At 35.3% G+C, this 24,538-nt stretch overlaps 1 protein-coding gene and 1 pseudogene across 3 annotated transcripts in view; both read right to left on the reverse strand.

The window, feature by feature from the left end:
- Nkain2 (sodium/potassium transporting ATPase interacting 2) overlaps positions 1–24,538 on the reverse strand; it is an 839,889-nt gene that overhangs the window by 145,844 nt on the left and 669,507 nt on the right. For all 3 annotated transcript variants that reach the window (XM_090338189.1, XM_090338190.1, XM_090338191.1), the window contains exon 4: positions 2,700–2,900. In XM_090338189.1, coding sequence (XP_090194315.1) covers positions 2,700–2,900 — 201 coding nt within the window. The remainder of the gene's footprint in view (positions 1–2,699; positions 2,901–24,538) is intronic.
- On the reverse strand, positions 15,793–16,738 carry LOC150059715 (gap junction gamma-1 protein-like; annotated as a pseudogene).

The following is a 24,538-nucleotide window of genomic DNA, read 5'->3' on the forward strand; positions in this document are numbered from 1 at the left end:
GGAAAATGCTACTGGAGACAAGGAAAGCTGAAAATCTTATCCCTGGCTCATTATTATGGTGCTCTGCCAGTCTTTCTTGCACAGTTAGAAGCAGTGAGATTAATAGTCCCTTTTTCCAATTATATGGATATTATACTCGTCTTCTTTTCCATGTAGAGAGGAGGTATCTATGCAGGCCTGATGCAAATATGGGCTTTGTGAATGTTAATTCCAGGAACTGATTGACAGAAAACCGAATAACAGGGTGACAGGCATTCCAGGGGTCAGCAATCTGTGAAAGAAAGGTTGATTTAGGGGGCAGAGAAAGAGCTGGAGAGATTTAAAGTTAATCAAGACCAATAGCTAGGTGAACAGCAGTTTATGATCTGAGCCAAAGATCCTAGAAGGGAAGACAGTTTTAAAACTTTTAATAAAAACAATTAATGAAAACTTTTAATAAAAAGAGTTTAGTTGACTTACAAGAAGTGTAAAACGAAGAAGGCAAGATTGTGCCCCAAATTGTGTAAACTGTAGTTTCTGCCTATTTACTTTACCTCAAGTGAAACTATTTGCATCTGGTTTGTATCCTATAGAATATTGCTACATTCTTTTTTAATGGTGACAAGGTTGGGATCATGTCATCTTTGTTTGTTTGGATATCCGCAGGGGACAAGCACTCAGGTGATAATCAGAGTGGACTGAACTGGTAGTGGACTGTCAGTGAGGTGATATGAAGAAGGAGTGGTAGAAACCCTGAACATTATTCATCATTTCATAATTCAAGTAGAAGTAATGGGAATAACTGCAGAAAAAAAGTCTTTAAAGGGCTTCCAATTACTAGGCAGAGCAGGAAAACATCCTTGGGGTTTGCATTGTAAAACTCTAGCTAATATTTGCTAAATTTTCTGTGTAGGAGCTACTTTGATCCCAAGGCTGGGCAGACAACAAACGCAAAGGCAGAAAGTATGTCGAAACTTCCTCAAACACTGTCTTAGGTGTGCAGGTGTTAAGTTATCTTCTAGTCTTTCAGAGTTAGCACTGCAAAAGATTCTCCTTCTCCCTACAGACAAAAAAAATTACAGGTGAAAAAGAGAGTCAAACAAATGCCACTTCTTATGAGGGATGAATTATTTCTACAGCTCACTGAATCCAGTGTAGACAGAAGTGAAATCAGTGATGTGAATTACCATTCATATCCGCCCTTAGTGACTCTCCATCTTCTTTGAGCTCTAGCCATTTTGTCTTTGTATATTGCTTTTGCATATATAAATATTTTCCCTTTTTTCTGCAGTATGTGGTTACAGCATATGCCTCCATGTCCAAATATGTTTTCTTAGAATCATTTTTGTGTTCCAGAATCATAATAAGTCAGTGAATATAACTGAATGTAAGGTTAATTTACCCTAAAATATCCATGCATGTATCCATTTACAAAAACTATAGATTTATATCATTTTTGAAACAAATAGAAGTTTGCTAGAATGTGTATAAAGTTATATACAGTGAACAAAAGATGTAGGGAGGTACAAAGTAGGAAAATGTTACTTAAATTCCCTCTGAAATAATCTATTTTCACGATCTCCTATTTCTGCTTTTCACATAAGAGAACAAGTACATATTAAATAGATTTTAAAAGCAAAATAACTACTTCCATGTCATTAAATCTGAAGTTTTTATTTCAAGACAAAAAGCATCAGAATTTACAACTACTGCAGATTTTGTTCACTTCAAAAAAGTCTAGAGATGAGCATATTGAAGAAAGATCAGTCAGGGATTTTAGTGTCTAGATGAATTTTATGTGAATTGATTTCATATTATTAATTTAAACCCATTATTTCCTGATATTCAGTCAGAATTATCGATAAATTAAATGAAGAAAGAGGTGAAAAGCAATTTTTACCTACACAATTTCTACCATTTTAAGACCATGTTCCTCAATTCCAGCTCTATATGAAGTCTAAGAAAAAAATGATTCTGGCATCTACAGTAAATAAATGGATTTGTGTATAACAAAGATGGCTAAACTCTCTTTATCCTCTGTATCAAGTTTTTTAGGCAGATTTGCTTTTGTTCACATCCTTTTATACTAATGCATTGTAAACCAATTATTTACATAGCAGAAGTTATGTTATACAAATTTGTTATTTATAACTCTACTGCTACTAACAGAAGGATTCTTTATTTTTTCAATGCTATAAAATATAGAGGCATAAGCCTAAAAGTAACATTTAGTGAAAAGCAGAATTGTTCTGAAAAAAAAAAAAAGGAATAAAATGTGATGTATGCAACGTAGGGGAAATCTAGGAAGAAGGAAAGAAAGGAAAAGGAAAATGGAGTAAAGAAATCTACATCCTGGTAATGTAGTTGCAAAATATTTAGGAAGAAAATACTTTTGGAAATCTTATACATTCAGGCATGTAGAGTTTTAGCTGTAAAACCATCTGATCTTCCCTCTTGGAATCTTTGGAAAAGTCTAACAAAAGTCAATCATATCTCTGCTTGACTTTCCTTATGTGAAAAACTGGTCAAACCAGTGGCTACTTTGGGTCCAGGGTCTGGTTTGTTTTAACTTGAGAAATTCCTATCAAAAGTGACATTAATTAAGAGAAAGTTAACAAGGCTGGATTTTACCCTCAGAATCCATATTCGCGCAGGAAGTTTACCTAGAAGTAAAATGATTCCCGAAGCACTAAAAGGAGGAATTGGCTATCAACACTTACTGCGAGGACAATCTGCAGGGAACTATGAACCACTTCTATGTACTGGTACTCCAGAAAACACCCTGAGACCGTGATGTAGCGATGATCTTCTGGAGCCCAATCTGGGGCCGGAGTCACTGATGTCACTTTACATCCTGGTCCATTCTCCATCCACCATGATCGATGCATTGAAATATTAAAAGTCAGAATAAGGTCTGTTTCCTGCAAGAAGGCAATTTATAAAGATGAGCATTAATTTATAAATGTTATCTTATTCAAAACTGACTTGCTTTGCATTTTTCTTTTTCAAAACGTGTCTTTTCTTCTTTTTCCACAACGAATGCTTATGGGCAATAAAAATAATTACATGTCAATAAGTCTAATTCTTAAGGTACTTGACCAACAGGATACAAATTACTTTGTTAAAAATTACCAATGATTCTCATTAGTTGTAATACTGAAAAACACTGCTTTTTCCATATATTTTTATTGTAATTAATAGAAGGGTTACATTATATTCACCAGAGAGAAGGTACATTACTTCACATACATTGATAGCCTTTCTCATGTCTTGGCCCCCATTTCCCTCCACCCACCCCTGTCCCTCATCTTGCTCCCCCCATCCAATTTCATATAACCAAATATGCATATATCCAATATATCAGATAACAAGGTGAAATACTGTAACAATATGAGATAACCAAGGGCAGCAAAAGAGATGAGAGATAACATGGTACATTAAAACACTGCTTTTTAAAATGAACTTACAGGTTTTATAAAGGGAAGTATTTAAGCGGCACCATCAGGAGAAATTCTTGTATATTTGCTACACTGTTTTTCTTCAGCAGAAGAGAAAAGGTACTTTTCATAAATTAAATCTCAAAGAAATAGCCTTTAGCCAATGACCTTCAATTCAACTTCTTGATAATTGCAAAAATACCATGTAAGGTATGAATAAAAATAAACAATTAAAATTTAAAAATCACAAAAAGACCTTTGTTTAATACAACACAATATTACTTAGTTTTCTCTTCCTCTTTCCATGGTGAGTTTGTTCCAAGACCTCATTTCTACAAATATAGAAATTCAATGATATGGCCAGAGTTAATGGCTCATGACTGTAATTCCTAGTGCCTCATGAGGTTGAGATCTGAGGATCATGGATCAAAGCCAGCTGAGATAGGAAAGTCTATGAGATTGTTATCTCCAATGAATTATCAAAAAGCTGAATGTGGAGTTATGTCTCAAATGGCAAAATGCTAGCTTTGAGCAAATAAAGCTCAGTGACAGAGTCCAGGCCCTGAGTTCAAGCTTCAAGATCAGCAAAGCATAAATAAATTATTAAACCATATTCAAGTCTCTTATGTAATGCCAATTTTAAAAAAAGACACATAGTCTGTGGGTATAGGAGCAACAATCCTGTCTTCTTCTACTATAAATCTGCGCTACGTTTCTAGATAAATCTCAGCACATTCTTACAAGATAGAAATATTAAGTCAATAATTCTTCAGAAAAATTTCACTGTGAAAAGGGATACACAGTGATGAATGGATTGTAAGGTGGAGATTCTGTAATCAGAGAGTTGCAATAATATAATCAAATAAGAAACTATCAATAATAGATGGATAAACATTGATTTCCAGAGAAAGTATGGTTAAAGAATGTGTGTCAAACATTATATTGTATCATCTAGCAAATTATGAGAGAAAACGGGCCAGGTTTCTAGTACAGTTTCAGGACAGTGGAGGACATGTGATACATAGTTGCAGCCAACACAATGGAGACCATGACTGTGCTATTTATTATAAGCCAACTCCTCTTACATCAAAGTGATGACACATTGACTAATCAAATATCTAGATTGGCTAGAAAATATCTTTAATGTGTTTTTACCACATTGACCAAATTATATTGAAAATATGAAAGGCTAGGTTGAATGGCCAGGGCATTTGGAGACTAGAAGGCAATGATTCTTAGTGAAAGAAGCAACTCTACATATGTTATAATGCTCATGGTGGTGATGGCTAGAATATTAGGAGATGCCTTCTCTCCTTCATGAGTCTATTGAGAAAGGCCCAAATCCTGAAAGCCTGGAAGGCACGTAAGTAGAATTTAAATCAGTACTAATATCTCAAAATAAGACATGATGCTTAGAGTTATCTGCAAGTAGTCAAACTAAAAATAGACTTTGCAAGGAAATGGGATATCTCCATACAATCCTCAGCAAGGGAAGATGCTTGAGTATAGATGTAGCATATCTAGCACAGCTATGTTAGTTCTCTATGCTTTTCAATAAGATACACTTAAAAGGAGGGTGGGGGTACTGTCTGAATCTGTCCTGCTGCATATTCCCAGGGCCTATGGGAAGAAAGACATGCTCAGGAGCAAGTGCAATGATATGAAGTCATAAATCAGAGCCGTGATAATGGTTTCCCTCATTTGTAATAATTAGTACAAACCTAGGACTCCTCTAGAACAGGATTACAATAGCTCAAAACCTAGATACATAAGGCCATATAGGATGAGGCTAAATGAAAGGATCTTTAGGAAACAAGAGCTTTGTATTATGTGGTTATTGTTCTTAATGCACTATGTTATTTCTCTTCTCTTTTGTTGCCCTTTGGTTAATTTCATATTATTACAGTATCTGACTTTGTTACCTGGTATATTGAATATATGTGTATTTGTTTATTTGAAATACTAAAGGGAAGGGGGAAAACAAGATTTGGGGAGGGGGCTAGGGGAGGGAAAGGGGGCAAAAACATGAGAGGGGGTGTCAATATGTGAGAAGTGATGTACCCTCTGTCTGACAAATGTAACTGTGACCCCTCTATACATTACAATAAAAAATAAAAATAATTAAATAAATAAATAACCAAAAAATAAATCAGAGCAGTGAAATTATCACGAGAAAGAAGATTTTATCAGCCTTCACTGCATATTGGTTCCTATGTGGCCTTTATGCCCATTTATTTCTTTTCCATTTTCCTATTCCAGGAATGAAGAACTCTGAAACTTCAATTAATAGTTGTAAGGTATTGGTAACTAAAGTAGCAGAGAAGTTAAATATTGGAGTACTTAAATACTGAAAAAACAACATTTTCTTATGGGAAGGAAGAAGTTTAACTTTGAGTGAAATCTGGGTATTTTTATTATAATGATCGATAACCATGTCCATTTCTGAACAGAGTTTATCTGGGGAACAGTCATGACTTCATATGACTAATTATTTCAGAGAAATTACAAAGTAGGAGGTCTTTCCTATTCAGGCCTACCTATTCTATAGGGAGATTTGCCTTGAGCAATATTAAAGAAAGCAATAATGCTTACTATTTGTTTCTTGTTTTTTTTTTATCATTTGATGTTTGATTATTGAAGCAAATTGGAAAGAGACCTATTAGAAGAAGCAAAAGCTTTCTTCCATTCTATTTTTTGGCTCCCTTATCAAGGATTAGGTGGCCATAGGTCTGTGGGTTAATATCTTGGTCCTCAGTTCTATTCCATTGCTCTTCAGGCCTGATTTTGTGCCAGTAGCAAGCTGTTTTGGTCACTATAGCTCTGTAATAGAGTCTAAAGTTTGGTATTGAAATTCCTCCTGCGCTGTTCTTTCTGCTAAGAATTGTTTTTGCTAAACAGGGTCTTTTATTATTTCATGTGAAATTTTGGATTACCTGTTCTATTTCTTTAAAGAACGACATTGGGATATTGATGGGTATTGCACTGAATTTGTAGATAGCCCTTGGCAAGATTGCCATTTTTCATGATGTTAATTTTTCCAATCCAGGAGCATGGGAGGTGTTTCCATTTCCTCAGTTCTGCTTTAATTTCCTTTTTCAGGGTTTTAAAATTTTCATCAAAAAGGTCCTTACATTCTTCCTTAATTCTTAGGTACTTTATTTTCTTTGAGGTTATTGCAAAAGGAGTTGTTTTCCTAATTGTTGCCTCGTTCCTCTCGTTGTTGGCATAGAGGAAGGCAGTTGATTTTTGAGGGTTAATTTGATACCCTACTGTCTTGCCAAAGTTTTGAATCAGCTCAAGCAGCTTGGGAGTGGAGTCTGTAGGGTTCTTTAAATACAGAAGCATGTCATCTGCAAAGAGGGAAAGTTTCACTTTCTCTTTCCCTATTGGATCCGCTTTATGCTTGCTTCTTGCCTTATTGCTCTGGCTAGGAATTCTAATACTATGTTAAAGAAGAGTGGAGAGAGTGGGCATCCTTGTTTCATTCCTGAATTTGGAAGAAATGGCTTTAGCTTTTCACCATTGAGTATAACACTAGCTGTGGGTTTGTCATAAACAGCCTTTATTATACTGAGGAATGTTCCATGGATTCCTAGTTTCTCCAGAGCTTTTAGCATAAAGGGGTGTTGGATCTTGTCAAATGCCATTTCTGCATCTATTTAGACAATCATGTGATTTTTGTCCTTGTTCCTGTTGATGTGTTGAATTATATTAATTGATTTGTGTATGTTGTACCAGTTTTGCATCCCTGTTTGATCATAGTGTATAATTTTTTTTGATGAGTTGCTGAAGATGGTTGGCCAGTATTTTTGTTGAGAATTTTGTATCGGTGTTCATCAAAGAAATAGGTCTATAGTTCTCTTTCTTTGATGAATCTCTGTCTGGTTTTGGGATGAGGGTTACAGTGACTTTGTAGAATGAGTTTGGCAAAGAGCCTTCATTTTCAGTAGAATCGAAGAAAGACAGCCTCTTCAACAAGTGGTGCTGGCAGAACTGGTTAAGCACCTGCAGAAAACTAAAGTTGGATCCCTCTTTGTCATCCTGCACCAGGATTAACTCCAAATGGATCAAACACCTCTAGGTAAATCCAGATACCCTGAAAACTTTACAAGAAGGAACAGGAGATACAGTAGGTTTCCTTGACACAAGTGGAAACTTTCTTAATAAGGACACAACAAATCAGAGACAGTCTGCATAAGTGGGACTGCATTAAACTGTAGAGCTTCTGTATGGCAAAATACATAGCTAGAAAATTAACTAGAAAGCCTACAGAGTGGGAGAAGATCTTCACTAACTATACAACAGACAAAGGCCTCATATCTGAAATATATCAACAGCTCAAAAAATTGAATCACTCCAAAACTAATCTCCAAAGATACAACCGTCCCATTAAAAGATGGGCCAAAGACTTAAAGAGAGCCTTCTCTGAATAAGAAATAAGAATGGCCTATAAACACATGAAGAAATGCTCGACATCCCTGGCCGTAAAAGAAATGCAAATCAAAACAACTCTAAGATTCCACCTCACTCCAGTTAGAATGGCCAGGATCAAGAAATCTACTAACAACAGATGCTGGAGGATATATGGCCAGGAGGGATCATTACTACACTGTTGGTGGCAGTGCAAACTCATTCAACCACTATGCAAAGCAGTGTGGCAGTTCCTCAAAAGACTAAACATACAACTCCCCTATGACCCAGCAATTCCACTGCTTGGCATATTCCCAATCGTCCAGAAACAAGGACATACTAAATCCACTAGCACAACGATGTTCATTGCAGCACTATTTACCATAGGAAAGGTATGGAACCAACCCAGATGTCCCTCAGTTGATGAGTGGATCAACAAGATGTGATATTTGTACACAATGGAATTCTATGCTGCTGTCAGAAAGAATGACATTGCCCCATTTGTAAGGAAATGGAAAGACTTAGAAAAAATCATATTAAATGATGCAAGCCAGACTCAAAGGAACTTAGGCTCAATGGTTTCCCTCATTTGTCATAATCAGTAGAAATCTTGGGCTCTCCTAGTAGAGATTTACAATAGAACAAAACCTAGATACTTAAGTTCATATAGAATGAAGATAAATGCAATGACCTCCAGGATATAGAAACAAAAGCCATATAATGAATGATTGTTGTCCTTAATGTACTATATTATCTCTCATCTCTTTTGCTGTCCCTTGGTTATCTCATATTGTTACAGTATTTCACCGGGTTACCTGATATATTGTATATATGCTTATTTGGTCATTTGAAATCGGATAGGAAAGGGGGGGAAACAAGATGAGGGGTGAGGGTGGAGGGAGGGAAATAGGGACCAGGACATGACAAAGGGTATCAATGTATATGAAGTAATGCATCTGGTGAATATAATGTGACCCTTCTATTAATTTACAATAAAAAATATATGAAAAAAAGAAGCAAAACTTCCAAAATGGAACCACAGTGGGAATCTGTTTTAAGGGCAGCTACGCTTGGACAGTCCTGAAATAACAAATCATATTCAGCAATAGCTAGAGATTCCTAAGTGATGTAGCTTGATCTCTCAGTCAACTTTCTTCTCTCAAAGAAAATAATAAACCCACATGATGTTCAATTTGGAAGAATAATGAGGATTTTATGAGACTGAGCCTAGTTATTCTTCCTCATCTTCAAGATTTTTTTTTCACATAAAACTAGACAAGCAGGTAAACAATTATGCAGGAGTTTGTTATATGATGACAATCATTATTTCTAACAGGAACCAAAAGCCTGGTGAGAAAAAATGGTTGTTGGCTGACCCATCATGCCTGGAATCATATATTTTTCAATCAAAGTCCCTCTTTCTTTTGTTTGGTTGCTTTCTTTCTGTTGCTTATTTGTTTGTTTTGGTCACAGAACAGTTGTTCACTACCATTTCACACTTCTCAAAGGTATTGATAAAGGTTGAGTTTGCTTCCCACTAAAAATGTTGTAAGCAGTGTTTATTACTTATATCTTAAGTATTGCCAGAATGAGAAATTATTCAAGATAAACTATACACATATCAATAAATCCAGCGTAAAAAGTAAATAGAAATTATAGCCGGTTTTTAGAAAGCCAAATGATGAGTTTTGCAATTCAATCCAGATTTGATTTATTTATAATACTAAAGAAGATTCAGCATTCATTCATTATCTAAAGATGAAGCAAGAGTAAGAGAGTGAAGCAAGAGGAGACACTTGGGAAGAGGAGAAGGAGCTGGTGATAGTGGTGTACATATGTAATCCCAGATATATGGGCAGGACAGGTAAAAGGATAATGAACTGAAACTAGTGCAGGCAAAAATTTAGGACTCTATGTGGAAAATCATGAAAAGCAAAAAGGACTGGGGGGGGAGGGGCAAAGTTCAAATGCCACAGTGTTTGTCAAGGAAGCATTGGAACCTGATTTCCAGTACTGAAAACAAATAAGTAAATAACAGCACACCATACCGTACAGAAAGATGTCTCTTCTTCTGATATGAGTTACTTAAGGAGAATGATCAGTCTTATATAATATTTTATATGAATTGCATCATATAGGATGATATCTTTGATTCGTTTCCTCAAAATTTCATGTATATTAGCAAAATTTAATAGAGCTGTCTGTGGTTCTTAGTATAATAACTGTATTCTCTCTCTTTAGGGTTGCAGTAATTTAAAATCAATTGGACTAAGAAGTTGAGAAATTATTTTGTCCTGCTTCTGAAAGCAAAAATCTGAACTCATGGTAGAAGCAGGAGGGGAAGAAGAATTTGTCCATGCATGTGATTACATGCTAGCAGTATGTCCATGCTTTGACTCATAGAAGCATTGTTACTTTGCCTTTGTTTATCATGTCAGCCTACCAGACTTCCCCTTTTCAGAAGAAAATCAATCATATTGACACACAGTTCTCTCTATTGATTTCACCTTACCTACTTACATCTGAAATGATCCTACTATTTACAAATAAACTCACATTCTGAAGTACTTGGAGTCTGAGTTTCAATATGTAACACAAACCTTTAATTTCTAAGGATTATTTCAGCATTCTTGTTTGGATGCTAAATACTATTTTTCATTACTTCTTTGTTGTCTATATTAGCTATTATCTACTTCCTATTAGTATGATAGCTTCAAAATAACATTTAATTCCCACTAAACTAACAATGAAATTATAATTATTTATCCAAAATTTCATTCTATGTTTATGTAGCTAATGAGCTATGTATGAAAAGCATTCATTCCTATTTATTTAGAATTGTTTCCTAATTTATTTATTTACATTTTACAAATACTATATTCATATTGTTATTATTCATTTATCATTTAAATATTACCTGATTTTCACTATGGAAAATATAGTAAATTACAATTCTTAGATCACATACATTTTCCCCCATTCATTGCCATTTTATGTAATTTTCTATGAAATTTTGTTATATCGATATCATAAAATTTATGACTATATAAATATTTTTACAGCTCAGCTGAGTTGTGAATTATGAGAGCAATTTCTTGTGGAACTTTTTTCCTCCTGGAGTTAATAATATTTTTTCCATAAATAAGCTTTTTTAGAGCATTTTGAAGTATATAGCAAAATTGAGCAGAAAGCATACCTCTGCTTTCATATGCATAACCTCCACAGCACAAGCACTAAAGTGTCAGGTTTTCGACAGTTGATGAGTCTAATTGAATTACATTACATCCAAGCCTATGGTTTGCATTAGTTTTAAGTTTTGGCATGTTTTCTGTGGGTTTGCAAAGGTGGGATGACACAAACCTGCCATCATATAATTGTACTAAATCACTTTACTATCTTTTTAATTAAATGTTTTTATTAACACTGTTTTTACATCATATTTCAAATGTCATGTTGTACAAACAAGTATCAAGAAAAAATCTCTATATGCAATCACTGGCACATAAATTTAAGAACATAATTAAAATTAAGCTGTCTTTATATGTCACAGATACATATTTATCTGTATATGAATATATGTCTATAGAATATATATCCTATCATGGATTTATATGTCTATATAGATATATTTACATCCAAATTCGTATGTCAATGACCTGGAGAACCTGAGTATTGAGTCATCCCTCTTGTACTGTTTTGATCTCATATCCACAGATCAAAGAGATCATGTATCTTTTGTTCCTTTGGTCTTGACTTATCTCACTCAACATGATTTTCTCTAGTTCCATTCACTTTCCAGTGAATGCCATTATTTTATCTTGTCTGGTGGCTATGTAGAATTCCATTGTACACACATAGATATATATATATATATAATTTTTTATCCCATTCATCTGTAGTGGGGCATCTGTATTGTTTCCATTGCTTGGCTATTGTGAATGGTGTAGCAATCACTTTATTATATTAAAAATTCTCTGTCCTCCACATCTTCTTCATTCCCCAACCCTTGACTAGTGGAAGTATGATCCTCCTGCTATCTCCATATTTTTGCCCTTTGCAGAATTTTGAATAGTTGGAATCATACTATGAACTCTTTTCTCACTAATATTATGCATTCAGGTTTCCTCCACATCTTTTCATGGCTTCATAGCTCATTTCTTTTTAGCATGAAATAATTCATTGTCTGAATCAATTGCAGTTAATAAATCCATTCATCTGCTGAAGACATTTTGCTTGCCCTCAGATTTTGGAAATTATGAATATCCCTGTGTATGATTTATAAGGATGCAGTTTTAACTTGTTTGTGTTAATAACGAGGACTGAGCATGCTGGTTTTTGTGGACATGTTTGATTTTACAATAAACCACCAAATTATCTTCTAAGTGACTTTAAGAATTTACAATTGTATTAGCAAGGCATGTGAATGTCTTTCATCGCATAGACTTGTCAGCATTTGGCATTGCCATTTTTCTAGATTGTAGACTGCATTCTTCATTGCTTTATAAAGGATGAAGTATTTGAAGTGTAAGTGACAGATTTTTTTTTGTATTTTCATAGATTTATTGTGGAACCAGTCAATAATTAGCAATAATAACCAATAGGTTATACTAGGCACTAATAGGGTCATTTTCTTTCTTTCATTTTTTGCCAGTCCTGGGGCTTGGACTCAGCCTGAGCACTGTCCTTGGGATTTCCTCAAGGCTAGAGCTCTACCACTTGAGCCACAGTACTACTTCCGGCCTTTTCTGTGTATGTGGCACTGAGGAATCGAACCCAGGTCTTCGTGCATGCTAGGCAAGCACTCTACCACTAGGAAAAACTCCTGGCCTAGAGTCATTTTCTTAATGGAGGTCTATAATAAATCATGAGGGAAAACAGCTTTGCAAACAAACAACTATGTTCAAAGGCTGAAAGAAATATGCTATAAAGGCTGTGAGTGTGGAAATTCTTGCCGTAATTAAAATTTTAACAGAATGAACATTTTAAAGGGTGTGCATATGAAGAGGTGACTTAAACATCTCTTTCTGTGTACTTTAAGAAGCTGAAAGGAACCAGGCACCAGTGTCTCACGTCTATAATCCTAGCTACTCAGAAGGCTAAGATCTAAGGATGGTGGTTCAAAGCCAGCCTGGGAAAGGAAAGTCTATGAGACTCATCTCTAATTAACCACCACAAAAGCCAGGAATGGAGTTGCAGCTTAAGTGGCATAGCACTAGCCTTGAACAAAAAAGTTCAGAGACAGAACCCAGGCTCTGCACACCCCCTACCGCCTCCATACCAGCCCCCCCCCCAAAAAAAAAAATTTGACCAAGACAAAAACAAGATGAACCACCAGGGGCACTGTAAACTAAGTGAATGCTCCTGGCACTGAATGCCTTTGCCTGGATCTTCCTGGCCTTTCTGCTTGACTCCTCTCTCTACCACTCAAATTCCCAACCTTTCTGCTGACAAATATACTCTGCTCTCCTTCAGGCACTGGGATGCCAGTCAGTGTACAATATATGAATTTCGTGTCCTTCAATTAAGAAATCAAGCTGAAGGCTCTAGCAGCTTAAGAATTGGCAGTTCTTTTTCCTAGTTAGGCTGAGGTGGTTAAATATTTGCCTGGTTTCTTAGACTTACATGTGTTTCCTTATTAAGCATTTGAAAGAAACTTTCCATGTCTATTAATTGTTCATGATACATAGATGCATACCATTTTGTGAAACTGTCCCTTCATCTTAGCTAAAATTTTAACATAAAAAGGGATGAATATAAGTAAATGGTTAGAAGGCTACATTTTCTTTTTTTTTTTGGTGGAGAAAAATAACAGGAAGGAAGGAGAAACAACAAAGGAAAACAGCTACTATCCTTCTAAATAGTAGAGAACTGGCATCTCAAAATTAAGACATAAATGTGATATTTTCAGCATTTCAAAGTCAGAGGTGGCTTGCAGCAGCTTTCTGTCAGGAAGACCCAAAAGAAAAAGCTTTCTGGTAGAGCAAAATCTCTCTACTCCACCTTACAAGTTTGTGCTCTAGGCTTAGCACTTTCAGACAAACCAGGACACTGCAGAAGAACAATGACTTCCAACATAATAAGATTGAAAACACTGTAAATTATGAGACTTATGAACAATAGAACTTGTTGATGATAAATATATATGCCAACAGAGAATAAATACTGAATTCCTTTAGGTCTATTTACAGACAGAACCCTAAGTCAGGATGGCCATTCAGACAGGAATTTACATTGGCAGAAATAAGTAAACTGTAAGTTCCATGGCAAATTATAAAAATAAACAATCACAACTGCCATTCAAAGTACAAGTACCTTTGAATATTCTTTTTTTCATATATTTTTATTGTAATTAATAGAAGGGTTACATGATATTTGCTAGATAGAAGGTGTATTAATTCACATATATTGATACCCTTTCACATGTCTTGATCCCCATTTCCCCCCTCACTCCTCATCTTGTTTCCCCCCTTCCCTATCAAATTTCAAATAACCAAATACAAATATATCCGATATATCGGCTAACAAAGTGAGATACTGTAACAATATGAGATAACCAAGGGACAGCAAAAGAGATGAGAGATAACATAGTATATTAAGGACAACAATCATTCATTATATGGCTTTTGTTTCTGTATCCTAGAGGTCCTTTCATTTAGGGTCATACTATATGGCCTTATGTATCAAGGTTTTGCTCTATTGCAAATCTCTGCTAGGAGAGCCCAAGGTTTCTACTGATTATGACAAATGAGGGAAACCATTGAGCCTATGTTCCTTTGAGTCTGGCTTACTTCACTTAATATGATTTTTTCTAAGTCTTTCCATTTCCTAACAAATGGGGTGATGTGGTTTTTTCTGACAGCAGCATATTATTCCATTGTGTACAAATACCACATCTTGTTGAACCATTCATCAACTGAGGGACATCTAGGTTGGTTCCATCTCTTTGCTATTTCTTTGAGTATTCTTAAAAGGGGGGTTGTACTTCTAATATTAATATGGAAAATATCCATTACTGGCTTCTTCAGAAACCAGAAAGAGGCAGTTTTCTGGATAGAAGTTTAAGGCAAATCATCAAGTTCGCAACTAAACATCCTATTTAGGGATCATTTTCCAAGTATGGCTTTGCTTTCTGGGGAGCAGCTTAGTTAGCATCAACTCTGGCCAGGTACTCCACCCTGCTATTGGATAAGGGACACCTTCTCCTATCAAGTCTCTTGAAAAAACTTAAATTACATATACACTAACCAAGTACACACTGGCCATACTGGCAATGTTTGGTATTTAAAGGAATCCTTCAGTGAATCCTTTACCTCCTTTAGAAACATGTTGTCAAGGAATGGCTACAACTCTAGTCACAGGATGAGATGCAAGATTTCTCAGGTAAAAGAGGGAAGATCCTGACCTATTCATAAAGTGGACTGAAAACTGCTATCTCTTCTTTAAAATCTTTCCTGCATTATGAGAGGCACTTTTTATTCAGGGTAGCTAGCATCTATTAAAACTCTAAACCCAGAGTAGAACTTGCTAAACAAAGTAATTAAACACTAGCCTAACAGGCATTACTTATAAGGATTTTTGCCTTTAATACAAAAAAGTATTAACTACAACAGTCCAATATACAGATACAAAAAAAAGTTCTCATACTAAAAAAAAAGGTACCATAATACTGTACATACAAAAACTGTTCAACAAGAATGACTTAAATATATCTGTTCTTCTCTGGATCTGGAAGACATGAATGTAAACTTCTGCAACTGTATTATTGCTGAGAACATGTGCCTGGGAACACTGTTTCCCTCTCCCCACTCATCCCAGTCCCATCTTGAGAGTCCCCTGAGTTTGGATCATGAGCCAACAGCATCCCTGAAGATAACCAGAGCCAAACGTTTACTCAATGGAAGTCATTATTCAGTGAGCCGTTGCTTACCATAAACCATGAAAAGCCCAAGTTTTAGCCCAGCCAAGATTAAATCCAGACGGAGGTCTTACCATCCCCCGATTTGCTACTACCACTGCTTTTGTTAGACCCAGCTTTGGACCCCACTTTGGCCTTTTTTTTCCCCGAGGACCATGGTGATAGGCCTGAATTGCTAGATCCAAGCGTTCCTGAGCCATTCTGATCTCCCGTTGCAGCGTCTCCAGATCAGCTCGGAGGTGCTCCTCATGGCTGCCACACTGCTGCTCCTGGGCGATGTTGGCTTTGTTCTGCTTGTAGCATTGGACGATTCAGTGTACTGGATTCGATCTGGTTTGACAGCAATGGTATAGCCAGGGGGAGCAGATGGGGTATTCCATGTGAACGGATAATTATAAGCACCCGGATCTTCAGGTTCCCTCCTCTTACTGTTTAGTGAGTCTCGAATGGTCCCAAACCCTAAATGAAGCATCTCCCAAATGTTAAGCAATAGGCAGAGGCCTGTAACACCATACATTATCAAAAGGAAGATGGTCTTTTCAGTGGGTCTAGAAATAAAACAGTCTATCTTGTGAGGGCAAGGACGTCGGCTGCACACATAAAATGGATGGTTTTGGAAGCCACACAGGAAATACTGTCCTATTAGGAAACCCACCCCAAAGACAGTCCTCGCCAACAACTGCAACACATAGATTTTCATGAGCCCATCCTCCCGAATCCGTCGACGGCCATCGTGTTTGGGTTTTGGCTGGCTCTGCTCTTTATTTTCTTTTTCACTTTCTAATTCCATTTCTGGATACATCATGGGATCCTCTTTGTGGTCCTCTTCTGTCTCTTCTAGAGCCCGATGTTGTTTCCAACGCATTGCATAGGGTTTGCTCCGAGCTGCCTTTTTGTCTGCTTCACCATGCTCCATTGTGGCAATCTTATGAATGGCATAGCCGAGGTACACAACAGAGGGGGTTGCCACCAGGATGATCTGGAACACCCAGATCATCCGCCGCCGCCGTCACGACATTTTAAGTGTAATTTGTTTTCCTTGCATTTTATTAACTGATGTTTTTGCAAGGTGTATACTTCTTGGTTAAAGGTCATTTTCTCTAAAAAAAAATAGTCATTACTTTTTGTTCTTTGTGCCAGTCCTGAGGTGTGAACTCATGGGCTTTTTCAAAGCTAGAGCTCTACCACTTGAGCCACAACACCACTACCAGCTTTTACTGTGTATGTGGTACCAAGGAATCAAACCCCAGTGTTCGTGCATGCTAGGCAAGCACTTTACCACTAGGCCAAACTCCTAACCCTGTAGTCATTTCTTATATTTTCTTCTAGTTTCAATTTTTATAGTTTAAAAATGTTTGTATCAAAATTTAGGAAACATTTCTTAGGGATTTATAATTTTTTTAGAAAGCAAAAGAAATCCATTATCGTTTAGGATTGTACTTGGCACAGTTCACGTAGATTTGGATATATATTGTTTTGAAAGTAGTTGTATAAAATATATAGCTTCTTTTGAACTACACATCCTCAAAAAATGAGAATCAATGTAAAAGATTAGCAAATTTATAATCATTGTGAAATCCATTTAATTTTGAAGCTGACAAATGTTATTACATTGAGTGGTATTCGCTATAGTTTGGATGTGAAATCAAAATCCCCATGCGTTAAAGACTTGGTCCCAATGGCGCTGCTGGGAGGTAGTTAAAACAAGAAAGGGACAGGCCTAGAGTTTGGCCTAGGGGTAGAGTGCTTGCCTAATTTACATGAAGATCTGGGTTCGATTCCTCAGTACCACATACATAGAAAATGCCAGAAATGTTGCTGTGGCTCAAGTGGTAGGGCTCTAACCTTGAGAAAGCCCAAAGACAATGCTCTGGTCCTGAGATCAAGCCCAGGACTGGGAAAAAAATAATAGGAGAAGAAATGGGGGAATATCATGGGTATTCTATTACACTGAATTACATTGGACAGCACAAAATAAATTAGACCCATAAGCCAAGTATTTTACGTGCTGGATAGATTCATAGAAAAATATTTATAAAAAATAAGAACAAACAACTCAGAGTTTCAAGGCACTAAAGCATCTAAACAGAATTTTCATACGTATGTGAGCACATCAAGTGTACTGACAAAAAAATCTTTGTGTGAATATATTAACTCATTTCTTTTAGTTAATTCTTCAAAGATTTCAGATTAAAAGACACCGATATTGGTCATGTCATTTTTCAAAATAACAGCATCTGATTCACTGAATGAAAGCTGCTATTAGCACTAAAATCTGTTTCTGACAAGCCCTATATGTATTCAGGTCAAAGAAAGAAGCCTGACTGCTCAATAGTTAATAAGCATTTGAGAAAAAAAATGTGTTGACAGGTGAATTGGAAAATTGTACTGATGGTATTTCAAAATTTCAATACAAAGTTAAAATTTGCTCCCACAAGCATATAGCATTTGAAGAAGCATGTGACTGTTATGATAGCAAAAATGGAGAGTGTGTTGTGAAGGTGAGAATTTGGAAGAAAATAGAAAAGTTCTGAGTTGCAGTTTAAGGGTGAGAAGTATTTTCATTACTTTCAAAAGTTTTCTATTCTTGTTTAGAAAATTAATGTCTTCCCATTTCTTAGTTACTATTGGAAGCTGCTTATTGGAAAGGTAGAGGTTACTTAAATGCAATAATCTGTTGTAATTATAGTTATCAAGATATTAATAATTTGTATACCATAGGTGAACTATTCTACCCAGCAATAATGATCTGTGCAAGCTGGTTTCTATTTTTGGAGCATAGATATGAAGACAATAAAACAATAATAAACAATAACACATTTGGCAAATACCTAATAAATAATATGGGCAATCTGTGCATAGGAATTCAGTGTATAATATGCAGAATGTCTAAAGGGCCTGATTTAATAACAAGACTTAGGCCCTCTGTCTCACTTTACAGAGAATTTATGCTTTCAGAAGTAGAAAAACTTGTATGCTTCAGGAACAAAAAGTAACATAGCAATTATGAGATGGGAATTTGTAAGAAAAAACACTATACAGGTAAATTAGTTTGAGAAAAATAAGATGGGCCTAGATTGGAGAGGACATAAACATCAAACTAAGAAAACCTGGTTCATTAGAAAACGTTTTGATCAGTGATAGGTTGTAGGTACTACAAACAAGAAATCAAAGGGTTTACAGTAAAAATGAAGTATACATGCATGATTGGGGGGGATTATGCAGGACACTTAGTGAAACAACTAACACGAGCACCGTGAAAGCCTTTATGGAGGCCATGGCAGACTGTAAATTCCAGTAGTATAGTTTATACACATAATCCTTCAGATATATGTGGGTTCAAAGAAGCAGAATCAGGACCACTGCTTTCAACATTTTGACAGCATTAGTTTGACCAAGACAGCACTTAAAATACCATTCTATTAGTGATATTAGAGGAATACCAAGCAAATAAATCTACTGACTTAGAAGAATACTCCAATAAACCAGCAATATGTTTAGGAGGTTACTAATCAAAATATTTTTGCATTAATATAAGCATATATATTTATTATTTAGGATTGAGAGGAGTAGTCAGGCAGTCCCATAAGGAATAATATTTTGTAATCAGTTGAGGAGGCAGGAGTTGGTATAGTCAGACAGTACTTGAAATGAACAGTCACTTTTTAAATTTTTTATTGTAATTAATAGAAGGGTTACATTATATTCACCAGATAGAAGGTGCATTACTTCACAAGCATTGATACACCTTCTCATGCTTTTGTCCCATTTCTCTCCCCCCAACCCCTTCCTTCATCTTGTTTTCCCCTCTTCTGTATCCTATTTCAAATAAACAAATAAACATATATACAATATACCAGATAACAAGGTAAGATACTGTAAAGTTATGAGAATAACCAAGGGACAGCAAAAGAGATGAGAGATAACATAGCACATTAAGAACAACCACCCCTCCTTATACGGCTCTTGTTTCCATATCCTGGAGATCCTTTCATTTAGCCTCGTCCTATATGGCCTTATGTATCTAGGTTTTGCCCTACTGTAATCCTCTGCTAGGAGAGTACAAGGTTTATACTAATTATGACAAAGGAGGGAAATGCTTGAGCCTATTTTTCTTTGAGTCTGGCTTACTTTACTTAATATGATCTTTTTCCAACTCTTTCCATTTCCTTACAAATGGGGCAATGTCATTCTTTCTGATGACAAAATATAATTCTATTGTGTATAAATACCACATCTTTGTGATCCAATCACCTACCGAGGGGCATCTGGGTTGGTTCCATATCTGCTATGGTAAATCGTGCTGTAATGAACATCATTGTGCTAGTGGATTTAGTATGTCCTAGTTTCTGGATGATTGAGTAAATGCCAAGTATCTCTCACATTTTTATTTATAATAAATATATTGTAGACTGTATCTGTAGTCAATATGTATGTGTGAATATGAATTTATAGACAATCCTAAAAATTGTTAAAACATTCATGATTTGATTTCTGTTGGTAGATTTAATATTCCAATTCAAAGCATATACTTTTTTCATATTAACACGTTCATAGATATATATTTAAACTCATTCTGCAAATATAAACCACAATGGTAAAGTTACTTCTGTGGACTGAAAATCAATGAGAACAAATTATATTACTCAAGATATCAGGAAGGAGGATTTGATGAAGTATGGTTTTGAGAACAAAGACAAAATAAAAAATGTATGTTATTTAATAAACTGAATAAATGCCATGTATACAGGAATGTAGAGCATACTATAAAGATAATATAAATATAATATTTGTCAACTACAAAATCTAAACAAAAGTGTGATATATCTGCCATTTAGTGAACTGGAGAGAAATAGTTGGAATAACAAATACATATATGTTTTCCTACTTTGTCCTAGAATCTTCAACTATGGGTAACTTTGGAACATTTGCTCTTACACTACAATTAGTTTTACCTCAAGCTTCTTGTAACTATTATCAGTTAGTAAAAATATATTTCAGAAAATGCTTTTGTGATTATGGAAAACATCTTAAGCATTGCTCTAAAAATAAATAACAAAAACTAGTATACGATTTGCGCTCCTTAAACCTAGAATTTAAAAACCAAGCTGTGTCTTCTCCCATTGAGGAAGATTAATTATAGATTGGCTACAAAATATTTAAAGTTCGATGCTATTAAGCTTTCGTTATTTCTTGCCTGTAAATAGATGTCTTATGTCCACATTCTAACAAAGGCCATTATTTCATTTTCTGGAACCTTATCTATACTGCCTTCTTAGCGAAGAAAAATGTTTCATGCTATCCTAAAACTTGTGTACATAATTTGCATCTTAAGCATTGCCACAGAAATAATTTTTTATGGTCTTGCTCAATACCTGTTAAATTTTTTTATATTTCTCTTCATTTGAGTCACATTTAAGGTTATTTCTTTCAAAAAGTTTTTTTTCTGCTTAATTCCTTTTAAATAGTATCTTCTTGCTTAATTTTATATGTCAATATAAACACTATATTAGTCAAGTTATTATATTTTAATTTAATCTTATTGTCAAGGTGATGTATAGAGGAGTTACAGTTATATATGTAAGGTCGTGAGTATATTATTGAACATTGTTATCCCCTCCCTCATTTTTCTTCTATTTTCCCTCTCCCCTCCAGTTAAAGATCATTTTCAGCATATTGTCTTGAGAGTATCACCGTTGCATTGGTTCACACTTTGCCCTTTTTCTCACGAATTTTTGTTCCCCTTTCCTTCCCTAATTCAGATAAACATATATATAAGACACAGGGTACTAAAATCAAATACAGTGACAATGGGATAAGTGAAAGGAAACAAAAGTAAAAGAAAAAAAGAAATGACTTCACACAGTACATTAAACACAACAACCACAAACAAAAACCTCTTTCCATATGTTGGAGTACATTTCGCTTAACATCATCATATATGATTATATATACACAGCGATACAGTGTTGTGTTCCTCTGCTGTGACTATCCTATACATACAACCATGTTCACTGCTGCATTATTTACCATAGCTAAGATATGGAACCAACCCAGATGCCCTCAGTGGATGAATGGATCGAGAAAATGGGTATATAGACACAATGAAATAACTATGCTTCCATCAGTAAGGGTGACATCATACCCATTTGTAAGGAAATGAAAAGACTTGGAAAAAGTTCTGTTAAGTGAAGTAAGCCAGACACAAAAAAATCATAGACTCCATGGTTTCCTTCATTTCTAATAATTAGTACATTATAGGTTAGGTTTGTAGGGGGAGGGGGTGAAGAATATGTAAGTGCAACGTGGTTACTGTTCCTGCTCAAGAAATCCAAATTATCATTTGAAGAAGAAAGGTAATAAAACAAAGAAGGAATGAAGAAAGGAAGGGAGAGAAGATGAAATAAAATTGGAATAAATGAAAAAGAAAGAAATTAACAGGAAATTTCCATGTTAAATTTAACTGACTCTCCAGGTTAAAATGTCTTAATTCTTTCAATCTTTAAAACTAATACTCATCATCTATGAATTGTTAAAAATGAGTCTTTCCCCTTTCCCATCATCATTAACAGAGGCTAGAAGTTGAATTTCTTCAGCTGGCTACAATCATGGAAAATCTCATTGACATTATGGGTATCACTATACTGAAACCTCTTCAGGCACGTTTCCCTTCTGCTTTCACACTTTCTGGTTGTTCCACCATACAGGTATCTCCTCCCATCTTGTGAGTGGTCTGTTTCCTGTCACAAATCTTTGAAAAGGCGATCCTCATTTGCTTTAGAGGCTTACGTGGGCAGAGAACAGGTTAGCCATTCCCAGAGATCCGACCGCCATTGAAGTACTCCTCGGAAGGCAACTATTTCATTAGTTTTTTAGGCACAGTATGTGGATTTTTAATCAATATGGAACACAGAGGAGCTGATATAGTTGAAGAATCCAGCATGTTCTCAGTCTCTCCCCACCATTACTGCCTGACATTACCCTACTTAAATGTGTGGACCACCTCTGGCGCCATTACATGTATTTCCCAAAAGCCAGAAATTCTCTGACCTGTGAAGCTATGGCTGGTTACAAGGATTTTAAGTGGTCAACATACTTGAGGTAAGAGCTTGATCTCATTTTGATCCGTAGTTCAAAATATACCATTATTAACTTAGTTAACAAAAATGCTGATATGGTTTGTCTCCTTTTATTTATTGCATTGACTTTTTAACAAATTACTATATAATTTTTATTGTAATTAATAGAAGGGTTACATTATATTCAAAAGATAGAAGGTGCATTATTTCACAAACATTGATACCCTTTCTTATGTTTTCAACCCCATTTTCCTCCCCCCACCCTTGCTCCTCACCTTGTTTTTCCCCCTTCTGTATCCTATTTCAAATAGCTAGATAAATATATGTACAATATATCAGATATCAAGGTATAATTCTGTAACAATATGATATAACCAAGGGACAGCAAAAGAGATGAGAGATAACATAGTACATTAAGGACAACAATCACTCATTATATGGCTTTTGTTCTATAATCTGGAGGTCCTTTCATTTAGCCTCATCCTATATGGCCTTATGTATCTGGGTTTTATTGCATTGACTTTTAAAAATTATTTCCTTGTTTATTTCGTTCTCTTGGAGAGAACAATTTATGGAAAAAATCATTCCCAATCTGGTAGGAAAGATGAGATGAATGAAATGTTAATATTCCTGGTATATCCATTATTCTTCAGTTATTAAAATGGGCACAATTGGAGATGACATGAAATACTAATTAACAGAAAACTTCTTCACTTTGAAGATGACAAGTATGTGTTCTGGTTAATTATAAATTCTACAACTTATTTAGAAGTTTGAGGAAGTATGTACTATAAAAGGAAGTGAAATATAATTTCTATCCTTATTAATCTTTGCTAAAACAACACCTTGAAACAGGAATTGCTATCCTTATTTAACAGAGCAAAGGAAAGTACCTTGACTAAGTTATTTTAACTTATTGTATTTTATTATTTTATTTTGTGCTAGCACCGGAACTTGAACTCAAGGCCTAGGTACTCTTCCTTAGCTTTTTCTCTCAAGGCTCTACCACTTGAGATACCGCTATACTTTCACCTTTTTTGCTTGTTAATTACATAAAGGAGTTTCAGGTACTTTCCTCCTGGGCTGGCTATGAACTTTGATCCTAATGTCTTATCTTCCTGAGTAGCTAGAATTATAGGTGTGATCCATTGGGGCATGTGGCTTAAGTTATTTTTTTTATTAGGGATGAAAAGCTAAGACTCAGTCAATGTTTGTGTGGTTTCACATTTTTCCACTGTACCTTACTGCCTATCAAGAAACTTATTTTGGGTATCTTATCAAAGTGCAACAGTCAGTGTTCTGCATGGTCTCTTAGGGAGAATACATTAGAGGTTTTTTGTTTTTTTGTTTTTGTTTTTGTTTTTTAAGGTGCCCACATAGTCTGTATAATTAAGAAACTTCCAATTGCTTTTCAGGCATCTAACCAATCCTCTAAATGACCTTCAAATGTTCTAGTAGGTAGTGTTCCAACTTTAATATGAAATTCATTGCACTTTGCCTTTACTGGGTAGTTATATTTGTCATGCATTTGAATGAAGAAGCTTTTAACGATATTTTAGTTGTACTTGATTCCCAAGAGAGAATTTTCTTTTAAGCAGTAAGATTTGTATCTTCTTTTATCCTAAGTACCTAGATCAATACTATTAAGAATTTGTGGAGACAAATATAAATAAACCTCTAACTCTAAATAAAACACCTTTTAAGTATTTGTACTTGTT

Source organism: Megascapheus bottae, chromosome 8 (genome assembly GCF_031878675.1).
Source record: "Megascapheus bottae isolate mThoBot1 chromosome 8, mThoBot2.hap1, whole genome shotgun sequence".
Lineage (NCBI taxonomy): Eukaryota > Metazoa > Chordata > Mammalia > Rodentia > Geomyidae > Megascapheus > Megascapheus bottae.